General features: G+C 45.7%; 1 protein-coding gene across 3 annotated transcripts in view; it reads right to left on the reverse strand.

Annotated features, from left to right (window-relative positions):
* Positions 1-1383: 1383 nt before the first annotated feature.
* Positions 1384-15849, reverse strand: part of SHROOM1 (shroom family member 1) — an 83956-nt gene continuing 69490 nt past the window's right edge. For 2 of the 3 annotated variants that reach the window (XM_030212044.1, XM_030212043.1), the window contains exons 6-8: positions 15540-15654; positions 9570-9842; positions 1384-2757 (exon numbers count right to left, since the gene is read on the reverse strand). In XM_030212044.1, coding sequence (XP_030067904.1) covers positions 2503-2757; positions 9570-9842; positions 15540-15654 — 643 coding nt within the window. In that variant the 3' untranslated portion in view covers positions 1384-2502. The remainder of the gene's footprint in view (positions 2758-9569; positions 9843-15539; positions 15655-15849) is intronic. The other variant, XM_030212045.1, reaches the window with a different exon arrangement.

Raw genomic sequence — 15849 nt, forward strand, 5'->3', positions numbered from 1 at the left:
CACTGGGCTCACATTAACTGAGCTCGAGGTTATCTTATACTGTAAGATCGGTCACAGAATCTTGTCCGATAATCCAACTACAGATGCTTTCCCTGACTCACCTAAATTCCACAGTTTTAATTAAATCTCTTACTGATAACACAACAAAGCTATTTTAATAAATTGTACATTTAATTACATTATTGCATTGAATATACAGTCATTTTAAAAGATTTTGTTTGCTGTTTAAGATGACATAAATAAGTTTAGTAAGTGCTTGTTTAACATCAGCTGTGGAAGCAGCTACTGGTAAAATGCTGTTAACACGTGTGAAGGCTAATTTTCAAAGCACACAGACTTACAAACTGACATGACGAGGCGGACTTTCAAAGCACCTATGTAACTTTGTAAGTCTATGTGCTTTGAAAATGAGCCCCTATGCATCTAGTGCTAGGGTTCTCACTGGGGTGACAATGGGATAAATTGACACCCATGGCTCCAAATGACACTGCTGCAACAAGTGCAAGGTTTGTCCCTTTCACAGTTTTGTCCCCCCCCCCCCCCCAGCAGCAGCAGCAGTAGCAGACTCATAGAGACCTGCCTTCCTGAACATTCATACAGGAAGATGGTGAAGAGCAGCCCAGGTCTAGAGTCACTATGGGAAACCCACTGCAGAACAAGCCCCAGTCACTGGCCACTTTAAGGGCAAAACCAAGCTGGCAGGCATAATCATGCAGTATCTGCAGGCTGCAAAGGTGTTTTACTGCACTGGAATAAGAGGAAGATGTTGGTTCAGTGGAAAATATCAAAAAAATCAGTCTAAGACCACATACTACCACTCATACTGCTGCTTCAAGTAAGAACGTTACTGTTAATACTATCACGCCAATGGCTGAGCTGGGTGGCAGCAAAAGGCAAGGAGGGAATTTACAAAATAAGGGGAAAATTGCAGGCTCATGGTGCATCAGCCCCTAGAGGCCAGATCTGAATGAGATGAAAGCCCCTAGGGCAGTGATGGTGAACCTTTCAGAGACCGAGTGCCCAAACAGCAACCCAAAATCTAATTATTTATCGCAAAGTGCCAACAGGGCAATTTAACTTCCCTCCCAGTTCCAGGGTCTCCCCTCCCTCCCTTCGAGTTCCAGGCCCTCTCCCTCCAAATTTTAAAAGTCATCTATCTTACCTCATCAGGGTTAGGGCGGCAGCAGCGGTAAAAAGCATGCAGGCTTGGCTCGGTGCTTAGTTCAGTTTTCCCTTCTCTCTCTCTCTCAGCTCTGGTTCCGCCCTCATTTCCTGTTTCCGCAAGGGTGGGACCAGAGCTGAGAGAGAGAAGGGAAAACTGAACTAAGCACCGAGCCGAGCCTGCATGCTGCCGCCCTAACCCCGATGAGGTAAAATAGATGACTTTTAAAACTCGGAGGGAGGGGGCCTGGAACTCGAAGGGAGGACGGAACGAACTTCCGGTGGGTCTCTCCTCCGCTCCGACACAACTTTGAACTGCTAGCATGATCGCGCCAGCAAGACTCTGGCTGAGGCGACAGCGCGCGTGCCAACAGAGAGGGCTCTGCGTGCCCTAGGTTCGCCATCACTGCCCTAGGGGCTTTTCTCACAAGACTTGCTACAGAGAGGAAAAAAGAAACCGCCAAAACACACAACCAAGTGGGAAGATGGAGGCCATTTTTCTCACCTTGCACAGACTCTGATCAATACGTACCTTCTTTAACACTTGTCAGAGCCAAGCTGCAGCAGAAGATGACAGATTTAAGAGACACAACTTAATAAGGTAAACAGCCTGTGGTGGGGGGGGGGGGGGGGGGAGAGGGATACATGCATCTCTCCCTGAGAAATATCACCAGTACCAGCTGAAACATGTTACAGCCTGACTTGCACTTCCTAAACTGGGCCAAGTGCCCAGTGAAATCCAGAAAACAGAGCACAAAAGGCCATGGGAACAATTTGGTGGATATATCCCAGCGCTGCTCCATTCCTTGCAACTTTCAGAGTCTTGTTGCATCTACATTAAACATGGTGCTTGGTCTCCTAATCTAACCTCACCCTGATGCTTATTTCAACTTTTCAACCTCCAGCCCACTCACAAAAGGGAGAAAACAGAGCCCATGGGGGTGGGGGGAGGAGAAATTGTCTTTAATTTAGCATGTGATCCATTATCAGTCAGTCCCAGGGAAATGGGGAAGAACGAGAAAGTTTGTTTCTTCACAGTGAACACTTTCTGGCTCTACATGCTGTGAAAGGATTTCCTCCTGTTGGTTAATACTGTAGTTCTAAAGGGTATTAGAAGGAAGGATTCTCCTATTTTCAGGGAGGAGGGGGGCTGTAGAGCCAGTGAGAGAATTTAAAAACTGATCTTGTCTTTTCTCTGCAGCAGAACAGACACAAATAGACTTTAAACCCCCAGAGTCTTATGCAATTGAGAATTGTTTCCATAGGCACAGAACGGGGAAAAATTCCTTCTGGAATAAGGCCTAAGTGTGTGGAAGTGAGAACCAGGTCACTCCGTGCTGATTAGCGAGGAATGCTCTTCTGGAGACTGGCTAACTGTTCCTCATGAAACTTAATCTGCTCCTCAAGGTCTTTCTGCTCAATCAGGAAGGAGGTTTTCTGTTCCACAAACTCTCTGTAGTCCTGGAGCTGCTGCTGGCTCAGGTATTTTTGGAGGATGCCGGCGACCAGCCGCTCCCTGCGATCCAGGTTCTCTTTCAGATCTTTGGCGTCTTCCCGCTGTCTAGACAGAAGGTTGTGCCGTTCAATGAGCGACTGCTGAAATAATGAGAAAGTGAGAATCAGTACAAAAATAAAACAAACTCAATGAGAACAAGCGATAAAAAAAAAATCCTCAGCTAGCATATGTTAATATTTTCTGTTATCTAGTAAATGAAAGAAAGTTTTATGTAAGCCCTGACGTGGAAACTGGGCAGGATTCAGGTGCTCCAGCATTCGACAGGTATGAGCCACAGGACTAAGGAAAAACCGCAAACAGATAAAGGTTAAGCAAATAGAGGTTAAGTGATTTCTCCTTAAGGTCTTTTCAAAAACAGGTTTGCAAAAATGTAACAAACCTGGAAACGTGCATGTGAGCTGCTGTTCCTCACTTTGGAATAAAGTGGGTCATAAATACGATAAATAAATACCAAGTTATCATTTCAGTCGCAGATCTCTCACATTATTAAGCTTGAATTTCTCACCCTGCACAGACTCTGATCAATACGTACCTTCCTTAACACTTCCGCTATGCATATGTTAATCTGCATTTCTAATATCTCAGTTAGACTATTGCAATAGTATTTAATGTGGTATCTCTAAGCTTTCTCTTCGTTGTCTGCAGACCCTCCAAAATGTAGCAGCCCGACTCCTACTTAAAGCTCGCAGATTTGACCGTGCTTCTCCCCTTTTAATACAACTACACTGGCCCCCTGTCCAATATTGCTCAGTTTTCAAAACACTCTTGCTCACAAGGCCCTTAACTTAGGTTTTCCCCTTATTTTGTACCCTTAATTATACTATTCCATCACTAGATGCAAATTGTCTTACTTTGCCACCACCTTGTATGGCTCACTACTTTTACTTCCTTACCCCTCAGCTGTGGAATGATCTCCCACCACAAATACATTTAAACTGCTTCTGAATACTTTTTTTTTTTTTTGCACGGCTTTCGGCACTGAGCTTGGAGACTCTTGATTTACTGTTCTCCATGTTACAACCTCAGCTAACAGACTCCTCAGACTCCCTCTCCTTTACCTGTGTGATTGCCTGACTTTCCTGTCTACAAATGGCGTTCTTTCATAGTGATTTTATTTGTTGATTGTTTTTATTGTAAACCACTGTGACCAGAGGCCTTTGTAACAGCAGTATATCAAATACCGAATAAATTATAAAACTATAAAACACAAAAATGCATTGTACTGTTTTGGGATCTTGCCAGGTGCTTGTAACCTGGATTGGCCACTGCTGGAAACAGGATGCTGGGCTTGATGGACCTTTGGTCTGTCCCAGTATGGCAATACTTATGTACTTATAAAAACATGTTAATGTTTTGCCTGATTTTTCCTCAACCCTTTATTGAAGTGGATGTTGTCGGACCAGTGAAACCACTTTTACATTTTGTGAAAAACAAAAGTCCAGACAGAATCAGATTTCTCAGATCTGCGTTGGAAGTTTTGGTTTTCTTTTGAATTCCGTCCAGATCTCCCTAAGGAAAGTTTGATGGATTTCCCCAGTAGATCTAGTGAAAGCCAGAATTTCCAGCAAACTCAAGCTGTCTAGGCATCTGTAGTTGGTTAGGAACAGGAGCACTGAAGTCTGGTTTTTCACTCTTGCTGAAGTCGTCTAACTGTGCTAAACTTACAACCGCTCAGCAGTCAGAAGCTGAAACACCTGTACCCAGGCCAAGACCTGCAGCTGGAACATGTGGCCAATCACAGGATAAAGAAATTTAAAAAAGGCCAGGCGGGTCCCGTGCTGCACACTCACTGGCTCCATGGTGCATCTTCTTGGGTAATCTTAGTGTTCGTTACAGCCGATGCATCCCTCTGGTTTGCAATGCTACATGACAAGGTTACTGAGTACTCTTCATAAGCAGGGGCGTAGCCAGACACCCAATTTTGGGTAGGCCTGGACCCAAGATGTGGGACAAGGCAGAGTTCTTCTGCCCACCCAAGTGATTTGGGCTCTCCTTCTCTCACCTGCATACCGTATAGTCTTTCAAACACCTCCCTCCCCTACATACCTTTTAAATAGCAGATTTTCACCAGCAGCGAGCAGCAACTAATACACACTGCTCATGTTGGCCCCACAGCCTTCCCTCTGATGCAACTTCCTGTTTCCTCATAAGCAGGAATACATCAAAGGGGAGTCTGTGGTGCCACTTCGAGCAGTATGTACCTGTCGCTGCTCACTGCAGGCGAAGATCTGCTATTTACAATGTATGCAGGAGGGACAGTTGTTGGGAGTTTTCAGCTGGTGGGGCTTGGGGATCCCTGCCAGCCACATCACAGGTGTACTGCTACTGGGTGGGCTCAGGCCCACCTGGGCCCACCCTTGGCTACGCCACTGTTCATAAGTACATAAATGTTACCACACTGGGACAGACCAAAGGTCCATCAAGCCCAGCATCCTGTTTCCAACAGTGGCCAATCCAGGTCACAAATACCTGGCAAGATCCCAAAAAAGTACAAAACATTCTATACTGCTTATCCCAGAAATACTGGATTTTCCCCAAGTCCTTTTAATAACGGTCTATGGACTTTTCCTTTGGGAAGCCGTCCAAACCATTTTTAAACTCCGCAAAGCTAACCACCTTTACCACATTCTCTGGCAATGAATTCCAGAGTTTAATTACACGTTGAGTGAAGAAACATTTTCTCAGATTCATTTTAAATTTACTACTTTGTAGCTTCATCGCATGCCCCCTAGTCCTAGTATGTTTGGAAAGCGTAAACAGACGCTTTACATCTACCCATTCAACTCCACTCATTATTTTATAGACCTCTATCATATCTTCCCTCAGCCGCCTTTTCGCCAAGCTGAAGAGCCCTAGCCGCTTTAGCCTTTCCTCATAGGCAAGTCGTCCCATCTCCTTTATCGTTTTCGTCGCCCTTCTCTGCACCTTTTCTAATTTCACTATATCTTTTTTGAGATGTGGCGATCAGAATTGAACACAATATTCGAGGTGCGGTCGCACCATGGAGCGATACAAAGGCATTATAACATCCTGATTTTTGTTTTCCATTTCTTTCCTAATATTACCTAACATTCTATTTGCTTTCTTAGTCACAGCAGCACACTGAGCAGAAGGTTTCAACGTATCATCAACGACGACACCTAGATCCCTTTCTTGATCTGTGATTCCTAACGTGGAACCTTGCATGACGTAGCTATAATTCGGGTTCCTCTTTCCCACATACATCACTTTGCACTTGCTCACATTAAACGTCATCTGCCATTTAGACACCCAGTCTCGTAAGGTCCTCTTGTAATTTTTCACAATCCTCCCGTGGGGGGGGGGGGGGGGGGGGAGAAAACCTCCAGCAATGGCTTGCACAGAGGTAACCTGGCAGTAATTGGGCATCACCGTGCGCTGCCTGGTTACTGCCGGGTTACCGTGGGAGACCTTATCACCACCTCAATAGGTGGAGGTAAGGTCTCCCCGTCGCATGGCCACGTGGTGAAGAGTTCTCTTACCACGTGGCCATGTGTGCTTCGAGTCTTTTTACCTGCTACGGTAAAAATGGCCCTGGCGCGCAGAAAAAATGGCCCCCGCCGCTAGCTCAGGGTCCTTTTTCCCGCAGCTTGGTAAAAGGACCCTTTAATTTGCAGCAACATGTTCACTCTCCTATTCATGTAGCTGGCCACACCCCCGATCTCCTTATCGCTCCAAATTCGTCCAAGATCTCCATTTCCAGCATTAGGACAACTCCCTTATCTTGGTCAGTTCATTTCAGTTGATTCTTTTCAATTTTTATTTCTGCTTTGCTTACCATTTCTAGTTTATCAGGTCATTCCGTCTCTTCCCAGGTGACTCAGTGAAAAAGTCATTTTGCATGTTCCTAGCCTGCCTGCCTCCCTCTCTGCAGTTTCATAAAAGGCCCCTTATCTCTGGTTTATGGAAGCGGTTGCAGCACTGTATTCGAATCCTTCAGCGCGCATAGTTGTGAACAGTACTCAGTCCACTGCATTCCAGTTACAGAGAGGTACGAGGCAGGGGTGCCCATTATCACCATTACTGTTTTTATTATATTTAGAGCCACTTCTTCGTACAATTATGTGGGACCCAGATATAGCAGGGATCACCATGTCCTCACGAGAGGTTAAGGTGTTAGCGTTTGCTGACGATATTCTGTTGACCCTTACCAGTCCCGTGAGGTCGGTGCAACATTTGATGGCAGCTTTGGATGAATTTAGTTTTATTACAGGATTCTCCCTAAACCTTCACAAATCAGTGGCGCTACCAATACAATCAGAGATCCGATTGCAGTGGACAGGTGAATTTCCCTTCCAATGGGCACAGTCAAAAAATCAGATATTTGGGAGGTCTATATTCCCATAGACTTATCGGAGCTATACTCAATAAACATGGGTCCCCTAAAACAGCGGGCAATGGAAAATTTTCAAAGATGGCAGGCGCTGCCGCTTACATTATTGGGTCGTATCACACTTTACAATATGGTCCTATTCCCGGAGTGGACCTATGTGTTCCAGATGCTCCCCTTAATGTTGCGGCCCAGTGAGGGAAATTGGTTACGAAAAAAATTAAATCACTTCTTGTGGCAAGGCAAGAGGGCCCGCATGTCATTCACAAAAGTAATGTTACCGCATACAAGGGGGGGATTGGGAATACTAGATCTTAAACTGTTTGCGCTGGCTAGCAATATGAGGCACTTGTCTGATTGGTTTCGCTCCAAAAACTTCTACTCGTGTACAGAAATGGAGATTGCAGTGTACAGAAATGGAGATTGCAACTTTGGGTAACTTGCATTTTTCATAGTGGCTCCATGCGCCATCGGGGGAATTACCAAAGCTGGGACCTTATAAATATATTTTTTCTCCCCTTAGGGCCGCGTGGAAATGGCTAGGTAAGCTGCAACAGGTAGACACAAAAGTTTCTGTTCTCCTCCCACTTAGGGGGAATTTGGCATTCCCGGTTGGGGGTTCCTCAGTCCCCTTTCAGAGGTGGGCCGCAGCAGGAGTTAAGTATTTATTCCATGTAGTCACAGAACAGGGGGTAATAAAATCATTTGCAGAGCTGAAGGAAGAGTTTGATTTAGATATGAAGGACTGGTTTGCATATTCACAACTGAGGCACTATGTAAACTCGTTGCCCCCAGTCTCTTTGAATGCCGCCTCGTGGGAGAAGCTCAATGAACTATTTGGATTGGATGCACAGTTAAGAGTACCCTTAAGCTATTTTCATCGAAATTTGAGGGACTCATTAAAGCCAGTTGATTATTGGGGGGGTGGCACATGCCTGGAATGCAGAGTTGCGGCTCAATCTCCAGCCAGAGCAAATAGAAGTGTGTCTCAAATCTCTGTACAAAACCACGGACAACGCGGCTTGGTGGGAAATGCAGTACAAATTTCTGCTACGTTTGCATATATCCCCCCACAGAGCGTTCAGAGCCACACTCCGGGAGACAGATACCTACCCAAAGTGCAACGGCTCCATGGCTCATTTGGGGCATATGTATTGGAGTTGTGCCCCAGTGCAGGCGTTCTGGACAGAGTTGAGCAGGCACGTATCCCAGATTTGGATAACTTTGTGGAGGTCATCTCCACATCAACTGTTTGACCTATTTGGGGTGCAAAGACCGGCCCCGGCGGGATTCAAGGTTTTTCTGAAGAGAGCAGTTCTGATGGTAAAACGAGTTATTTTGCAATTGTGGTTGGCCGCAGATCGACCAACTATATCACATTGGAGATCTGCAATGATTCAAGCATGTGCCTTGGAGAAGAAAGGAATAAGGGACCTGGCCTCCAAGAGAGGTGAACAGTTTTGTACTACTTGGTCTCCATTTTGGGACTCTCTCACCCCAATAGCGAGAAGTAAAATATTGAACTGTTAGGTTATGATTGGGAAGGAGAGGTTGGGTTGGGTTGGGAGGGGGGAGGGAGGGAGGGAGAGGTGGCAGGGAGGGGGGATTAGTGGGAATATAACATCAGAAATGTAAGCAATGTCAAACATTGACTTGTTGGATGTGTTATGCTGTTATGGTTGTATTTTGGCACCGTTTGAATTGCAATAAATAAGAATATTAAAAAAAAAAAAAAAAGGCCCCTTATCTGACCAACTCTGGAATACATTACCAGAGAATGTAGTAAAAAGCAGTTAGCTTAGCAGGGTTTAAAAAGTTTTGGATCCTTTCCTAAAAGAAAAGTCTATAATCCATTATTAAGATGGACTTGGGAAAATCCACTGTTTATTTCTAGGATAAGCGGCGTAAAATCTGATTTACTGTTTTGGGGTCTTGCTAGGTATTTGTGACCTGGACTGGCCACTGTTGGAAAGAGGATACTGGGCTTGATGGACTTTCGGTCTTTCCCAGTATGGCAACGCTTATGTTCTTATGTCCCAAGGAAATCTTTAAAAAAAAATGTAGCTCCAAGGTTTAGACCATAACTGAAGGAACTGTCTTCTGCGGTATTGTGTTTGTTGGACAACATCCGGGAAAATAGCACTTTGTTGACCACAAAAAAGGGCTTGTTTCTTAGAAAAATATAATTTCAAAATAGCTTTCTTTTCACACCTGGATTGAAAAGTAGCTAATAGTGTGGCATGTTTAGCAACATAATGTTGTGAAAATTCAAGAAACTGGGAAACATTCAAGCTATCAGGAGAAATGATTTGATCTACACCTCTCTCATCACTTACAGCTCTAGAACCTCTTGGAATATAATAAATATTCTCAAGCGACAAATTGTCTGTATGAGGATATTGCAAAATATTTTTTAGATCCATTTTCAGAAGTTCAAGAGGGGCCAGATAATAGGAAAATTTAAAAATCTAAGCTGTAGCTTTTACTTGTGGGTGAACGGGAAGGACAACTGGCTTGCCTTGTTTCCACGTTCCTGCCACTTACCCGCTCTTCAGGGTCCGTCGAGTCACTCATTTTGCTCATGGCATTCTGCACTCGTGCCAGACGCATGGACAGACACAGCAGCAGGATCACCACTTTTTCCAGATCTCCGATGTACATCAGGTAACGCTCATACTCGTTGGGTTTGCAGACAGCTTTAACCACCACCTCCAGCTCTTCACCGCAACTGGCGTTCTCCCGGATATCGGACAGAAGCAGCTGTCTTTCTGCACAGAGATGCTGCAGCTTTGACTGAATGTTGGAAATTAGTTCCTTCTGAAACAGGAAGAGGCTTAATGTGAAAGCTGCACTTCAAAACTTCATAAGGCTACAAAAGGCAGTGGGAAAGCTACGTTCCAACTTAGGAAGTTCCCATGATCACTCCCTTAATTCTACCTACATAGCTGGCTCAGAAGTAGCACTGTGCATCACCATACAGAGGGACCTGGCTGATTTTTGTTTCCTGGACAGACCAGGGCAGGAGATACTGTGGAAGGAGCACTCACAGTCCTTGGGCCATTGTACAACAGTGACACCTACTGGCTAGCGTCAGGATGCATGTGTACCGAGTTTCAGAGGAAGCCATAATCTGTGGCCATTGGCCAAGGACTCACTCCAATGGCTGAGCAGCTAGGCAGCAGAAAGGGACAGGGAGGAAATTTACAAAATAAGGGGGAAACCTCTGGTAGTTGTGAATGAAGCCCCAAGGCGCATGAGAAACTTTGATGGGCAAAAAAAAAATTGTATCTAAAAAAAATGAACAGTAATCAAGGAAATCTTGGTGTGGAACCGTTTCTGGTAAGATAAAGAGTATTACAACCCTGAGATATAAATCCATCTGGCATAGGCATCTGCTTCTTTTAGGTAATGCAGTAAGTGGAAGTCAGTCTCTCCACTTCCGCCTTATCTCATTATTATTGACAGAAAATGTGTGCTTCTCACTGCTACAAATGTTCATCCTATGTAGTAACCCCATTCCCATGGAGTGGAGGCGTAGCCTAGTGGGACTTTGATCCAGGACAACTGGGTTCGATTCCCACTGCAGCTCCTTGTGACTCTGGTCAAAACTCTCCATTGCCCCAGATACAAATAAGTACCTGTATATACTATGTAATGTATATTTGAATGTAGTTGCAAAAACCTCGGAAAGGCAGTATATCAAGTCCCATTTCCCTTTGCCTATTTGAGATTCTACATGGAATGTTGCTAGTGGAGGAGTAGCCTAGTGGTTAGTGAAGTGGACTTTGTTCCTGGGGATCTGGGTTCAATTCCCACTGCAGCTCCTTGTGACTTCTAGCAAGTCACTTAACCCTCCATTGCCCCAGGCACAAATAAGTACCTGCATTTACTATGTAAACTGCTTTGAGTGCAGTTGCAAAAACCACAGAAAGGTGGTATATCAAGTCCCATTCCCCTTATACAGGACCACTAGCATATGTACCACTGGACAGATGCTTTAATTGATTCATCCCTTCTCAAACAGCTTATAAGAACAACATGAGCAGAAGAAAGGTAAACAATCTACTACTACTACTACTACTTAACATTTCTAGAGCGCTACTAGGGTTACGCAGCGCTGTACAAATTAACAAATAAGGGCAGTCCCTGCTCAGAAGAGCTTACAATCTAAAGGACGAAATGTCAAGTTGGGGTAGTTTAGATTTCCTGAGAGGAGGTGTAGTGATTAGGTGTCAAAGGCGACATTGAAGAGGTGGGATTTGAGCAATGATTTGAAGATGGGTAGGGAGGGCGCCCGGCGTATGGGCTCAGGGAGTTTGTTCCAAGCATGGGGTGAAAAGAGGCAGAAAGGGCGAAGCCTAGAGTTGGCGGTGGTGGAGAAGGGTACTGAAAGGAGGGATTTGTTAAGAGAGCGGAGGTTACGGGTGGGGACATAAGGGGAGATGAGAGTAAAGGAGGGGCTGCAGATCGAGTGCATTTGTAGGTGAGTAGGAGAAGCTTGAACTGTATGCGGTATCTGATCGGAAGCCAGTGAAGTGACTTGATGAGAGGGGTGATATGAGTATATCGGTTGAGGCGGAAGATAAGACGTGCGGCCGAGTTCTGGATGGACCGAAGGGGGGATAGATGGCTAAGTGGGAGGCCGGTGAGGAGTAGGTTGCAGTAGTCAAGGCGAGAGGTAATGAGAGAGTGGATGAGAGTTCGAGTGGTGTGCTCAGAGAGGAGGGGGCGAATTTTGCTAATGTTATAGAGGAAGAAGCGACAGGTCTTGGCTATCTGCTGGATATGCGCAGAGAAGGAGAGGGAGGAGTCGAAGATGACACCAAGGTTGCGGGCAGATGAGACAGGGACGATGAGGGTGTTATCAATTGAGATAGAGAGTGAAGGGAGAGGAGAAGTGGGTTTGGGTGGGAACACTATAAGTTCCGTCTTGGCCATGTTTAGTTTCAGGTGACGGTTGGACATCCAGGCAGCAATGTCGGATAAGCAGGCCAGTACTTTGGCCTGGGTTTCCGCAGTGATTTCTGGTGTGGAGAGATAAAGCTGGGTGTCATCAGCTTAAAGATGATAGTGGAAACCATGAGAAGAGATTAGGGAGCTTAAGGAAGAGGTGTAGATTGAAAAAAGAAGGGGCCCAAGGACAGAACCCTGGGGAACTCTAACAGAGAGCGGGATAGGGGAGGAGGATGAGCCATGAGAGTGTACTCTGAAGGTACGATGGGAGAGATAAGAGGAGAACCAGGAGAGGACAGAGCCCTGGAACCCAAAGGAGGACAGTGTGTCAAGAAGTAGGTTGTGATTGACAGTGTCAAAAGCGGCGGATAGATCGAGGAGGATGAGGATTGAATAGTGACCTTTAGATTTGGCGAGGAACAGGTCATTGCAGACTTTAGATAGTGCTGTTTCTGTTGAGTGTAGGGGGCGAAAGCCGGATTGAAGCGGATCGAGGATGGCATGAGAGGAGAGGAAATCAATGCAGCAGCTGTGAATGGCGCGTTCAAGTATCTTGGAGAGGAAGGGTAGGAGGGAAATGGGGCGGTAATTGGAGGGACAGGTAGGGTCAAGTGATGGTTTTTTGAGGAGTGGTGTGACCACGGCATGCTTGAAGGTGTCCGGGACAGTAGCAGTGGAGAGAGAGAGGTTGAGGATATGACAGATGGTGGGGGTGATAGTAGGAGTGATGGTGTTAAGTAAGTTGGTGGGGATGGGGTCTGAGGAACAGGTGGTGGATTTCAAGGAGGAGAGGAGATGGGCGGTTTCCTCTTCGGTGATAGCAGGAAAAGAGGAGAAGGAGGCCTGGGTAGGTTGGTTGAGAGAGTGGGTTATAGGATGAAGAGGAGGAGAAGGTTTAGTGGTGAATTCAAGGTTGATCTTCTGGACCTTGTCACGGAAGTAGTCGGCCAGAGATTGCGGAGAGAGTGAGGGGGGAGTGGGAGCGGAGAGCACTTTGAGGAGGGAGTTGAGGGTGGCGAAGAGACGACGAGGGTTAGAGCTGAGGGAGTTAGTCAATTGGGTGTAATAGTCCTGTTTAGCGAGGAATAGAGAGGATTGGAAGGAGGATAGCATGAATTTAAAGTGAATGAAGTCATTATGGGCACGAGATTTCCTCCAGAGGCGTTCAGCCGAACGGGTGCAGGAGCGAAGGTATCGGGTGCAAGGGGTCAGCCAGGGCTGGGGATTAGTACGCCTTGTGGGATGGGATATGGACGGTGCAAGGGTGTCAAGAGCAGAGGAGAGAGTGGCATTGTAAGTGGAGACAGCTTTGTCAACAGATTTGGAGGACAAGATGGAAGGGAGGAGGTCAGAGATACAAGAGGATAAGGTGGGGGGTCAACAGCGTGGAGATTTCTGGACGTAGTAGTTAGTGTGGGGCGAGATTGAGGGGGAGGGTGCTGAAGTGTGAATGTGATTAGGTGATGGTCAGAGAGAGGAAGAGTTGAAACGCAGAAATTGGAGGGAGAGCAAGTGGAAGAGAGGACGAGATCAAGACAGTGGCCAGATTTATGAGTAGGGGTGGTGGGGCTCAGTTGGAGGTTGAAGGAGGAGGTAAGAGTGAGGAACTGAGAAACATATGAGTCGGATGGGTTATCAGTGTGAATGTTGAAGTCACCAAGAATGAGGGATGGGGATGAGGGCTCGAGAAAAACGGTGAGCCAGGCATCGAAGTCGGTAAGGAAGGAATGGAGGGATTTATCGGGGGGGGGGGGGGGGGCGGTAAATGACTGCAACTCTGAGTGGCAGTGGGTGGAATAGACGGATGGAGTGAACTTCAAAGGATGAGAAGCAGTGAGACTGAGGTAGGGGGAGAGGTTGAAAACTGCAGGAGGGTGAAAGTAGTAGCCCGACGCCGCCACCGCGGCCAGCTGGGCGGGGCGAATGGGAGAAAAGATAGCCTCCGTGGCATAGGGCTGCGATTGAGGCAGAATTGTCAGGGGTGAGCCAGGTTTCAGTTAGGGCAAGCAGTTGAAGGGAATGGGAGATGAAGAGATCGTGGGTAAAGGGAAGTTTGTTGCAGATCGAGTGGGCGTTCCACAGGGCGCACGAGAAGGGGAGGGAGGAGGGGGGGAGGAGGGGGATAGAGATGAGATTGGAGGTATTGCGGGAACGTTTGCATAGATGAGGTGAGGGCGAGGACAGGTGTGGGGGACCTGGGTTGGGATTGATGTCTCCCGCGGATAGCAGGAGAAGGAGCAAGACAGTGCGGAGAAGGGTGGGAGAGGAAGGTCGATGAAGGCGACGAAGACGGGATGTGCTTAGGAAGAAAGGGGAAGGGTTCATGGCAGGAAGGAGGTGTTGAAGGTTGAGCGCTAGGAAGGAGGAGGAAGACAGTAGGGATGGTGAGGTGGTGGGGGACAGGGGTAGGTAGGGTATTGCAGTAGCAAGGAGGACGGAAGAGGACAGGGATGGGTAGTGAGATCGTGTGGTAGATGGCGGTTGGAGGGGGAAAAGATTGGGGAGGGACAGGGCAAGGAATAGGATGTGGATGGGGGCCATGGGTAGTGCTTGAGTGGATCTGACCTTTGGTTTCCAGGTTTCAGTTACCACTGTGAAGGCTGGGTACCCATTTACCAACAGAGTGGCTAGATGGTGGATTGTAAAAAAGGAAGCCACACAAAGTGTGGAGGTGCACTTAATCCCCACGAAACAATACAGGAAAAAAAAAAGAGAAGAGTGGGGGATGATAGGCTCTTTCCAATCAATAAAGGAGACATATATTTGAAAAAGGTATAATGTGTATTATAACAGGTCGACTCAACACAGCCGTGTTTCGGAGACGTAGCGCCTTCTTCAGGAGTCTACAAAGCCAAATATAAACCATAAATATGACTATAAACTGTAAACAACAATAATCACAAAAGAATATTATAAATATGTTAACATAGAAGGCATCTATAAAAGCATGGATTATAATTAAAAAAGGCATCAAATAAATTTATAAATACAAAAATGCATGAAATGTTTTCACGAAAAGCAAATACAAAAAAACATAATTAAAAACATAATTAATAATAATTATTTATTTGTATTTGCTTTCAGTGAAAACATTTCATGCATTTTTGTATTTATAATATTCTTTTATGATTATTGTTGTTTACAGTTTATAGTAATATTTCTGTTTTATATTTGGCTTTGTAGACTCCTGAAGAAGGCGCTACGTCGCCGAAACACGGCTGTGTTGAGTCGACCTGTTATAATAAACGTTATACCTTTTTCAAATATACATCTCCCTTATTGATTGGAAAGAGCCCATCTTCCCCCACTCTTCTCTTTTTTCTTCCTAGATGGTGGATTGGCCAGATATTTGAATTCAGGTTGTGGGTGCAACAGGTAAGCAACTGACCGATTGCACTGAGAGGCTTCCCTGCAGACTGCACACTGTTGAATCTTTGGATTCTAGTTTTTAATGTATATTTTTTTGTTTTGCTCTTGGAGACAGTGATCCATTCTAGGGGAAAAAAGTTGCCACGTGAACACAAGGAAACTTGGTCATCTGATTTTACACAGTTTACTTACTTTCTTTACTGTGATGTCATCTGGCTCCTGTGACCTCTCCTGGCTGGTGTCCTGCATTTGGTATTTCTCAGGAAGAATTACAGATTTGGAAGAGAACCTCACTGGTCCATCTTTCCTGCAGACAAGACTCTTGGTGAGTTTGTGACTAACTAGAACTGGTGAAGTGTTACCAAACAGGACAAAAGGAAGCAAAACGTGTTTCTGCCCAGGTCTAATCCAATCCAACGAAGAGTTCTGAATATTAGTTTTAAAATTACTTTATTCTTTAGACCAGATTTTTACTTCTTTGGGCTGTACATGCAAGTGAACT

Source organism: Microcaecilia unicolor, chromosome 8 (genome assembly GCF_901765095.1).
Source record: "Microcaecilia unicolor chromosome 8, aMicUni1.1, whole genome shotgun sequence".
Classification (NCBI taxonomy): domain Eukaryota; kingdom Metazoa; phylum Chordata; class Amphibia; order Gymnophiona; family Siphonopidae; genus Microcaecilia; species Microcaecilia unicolor.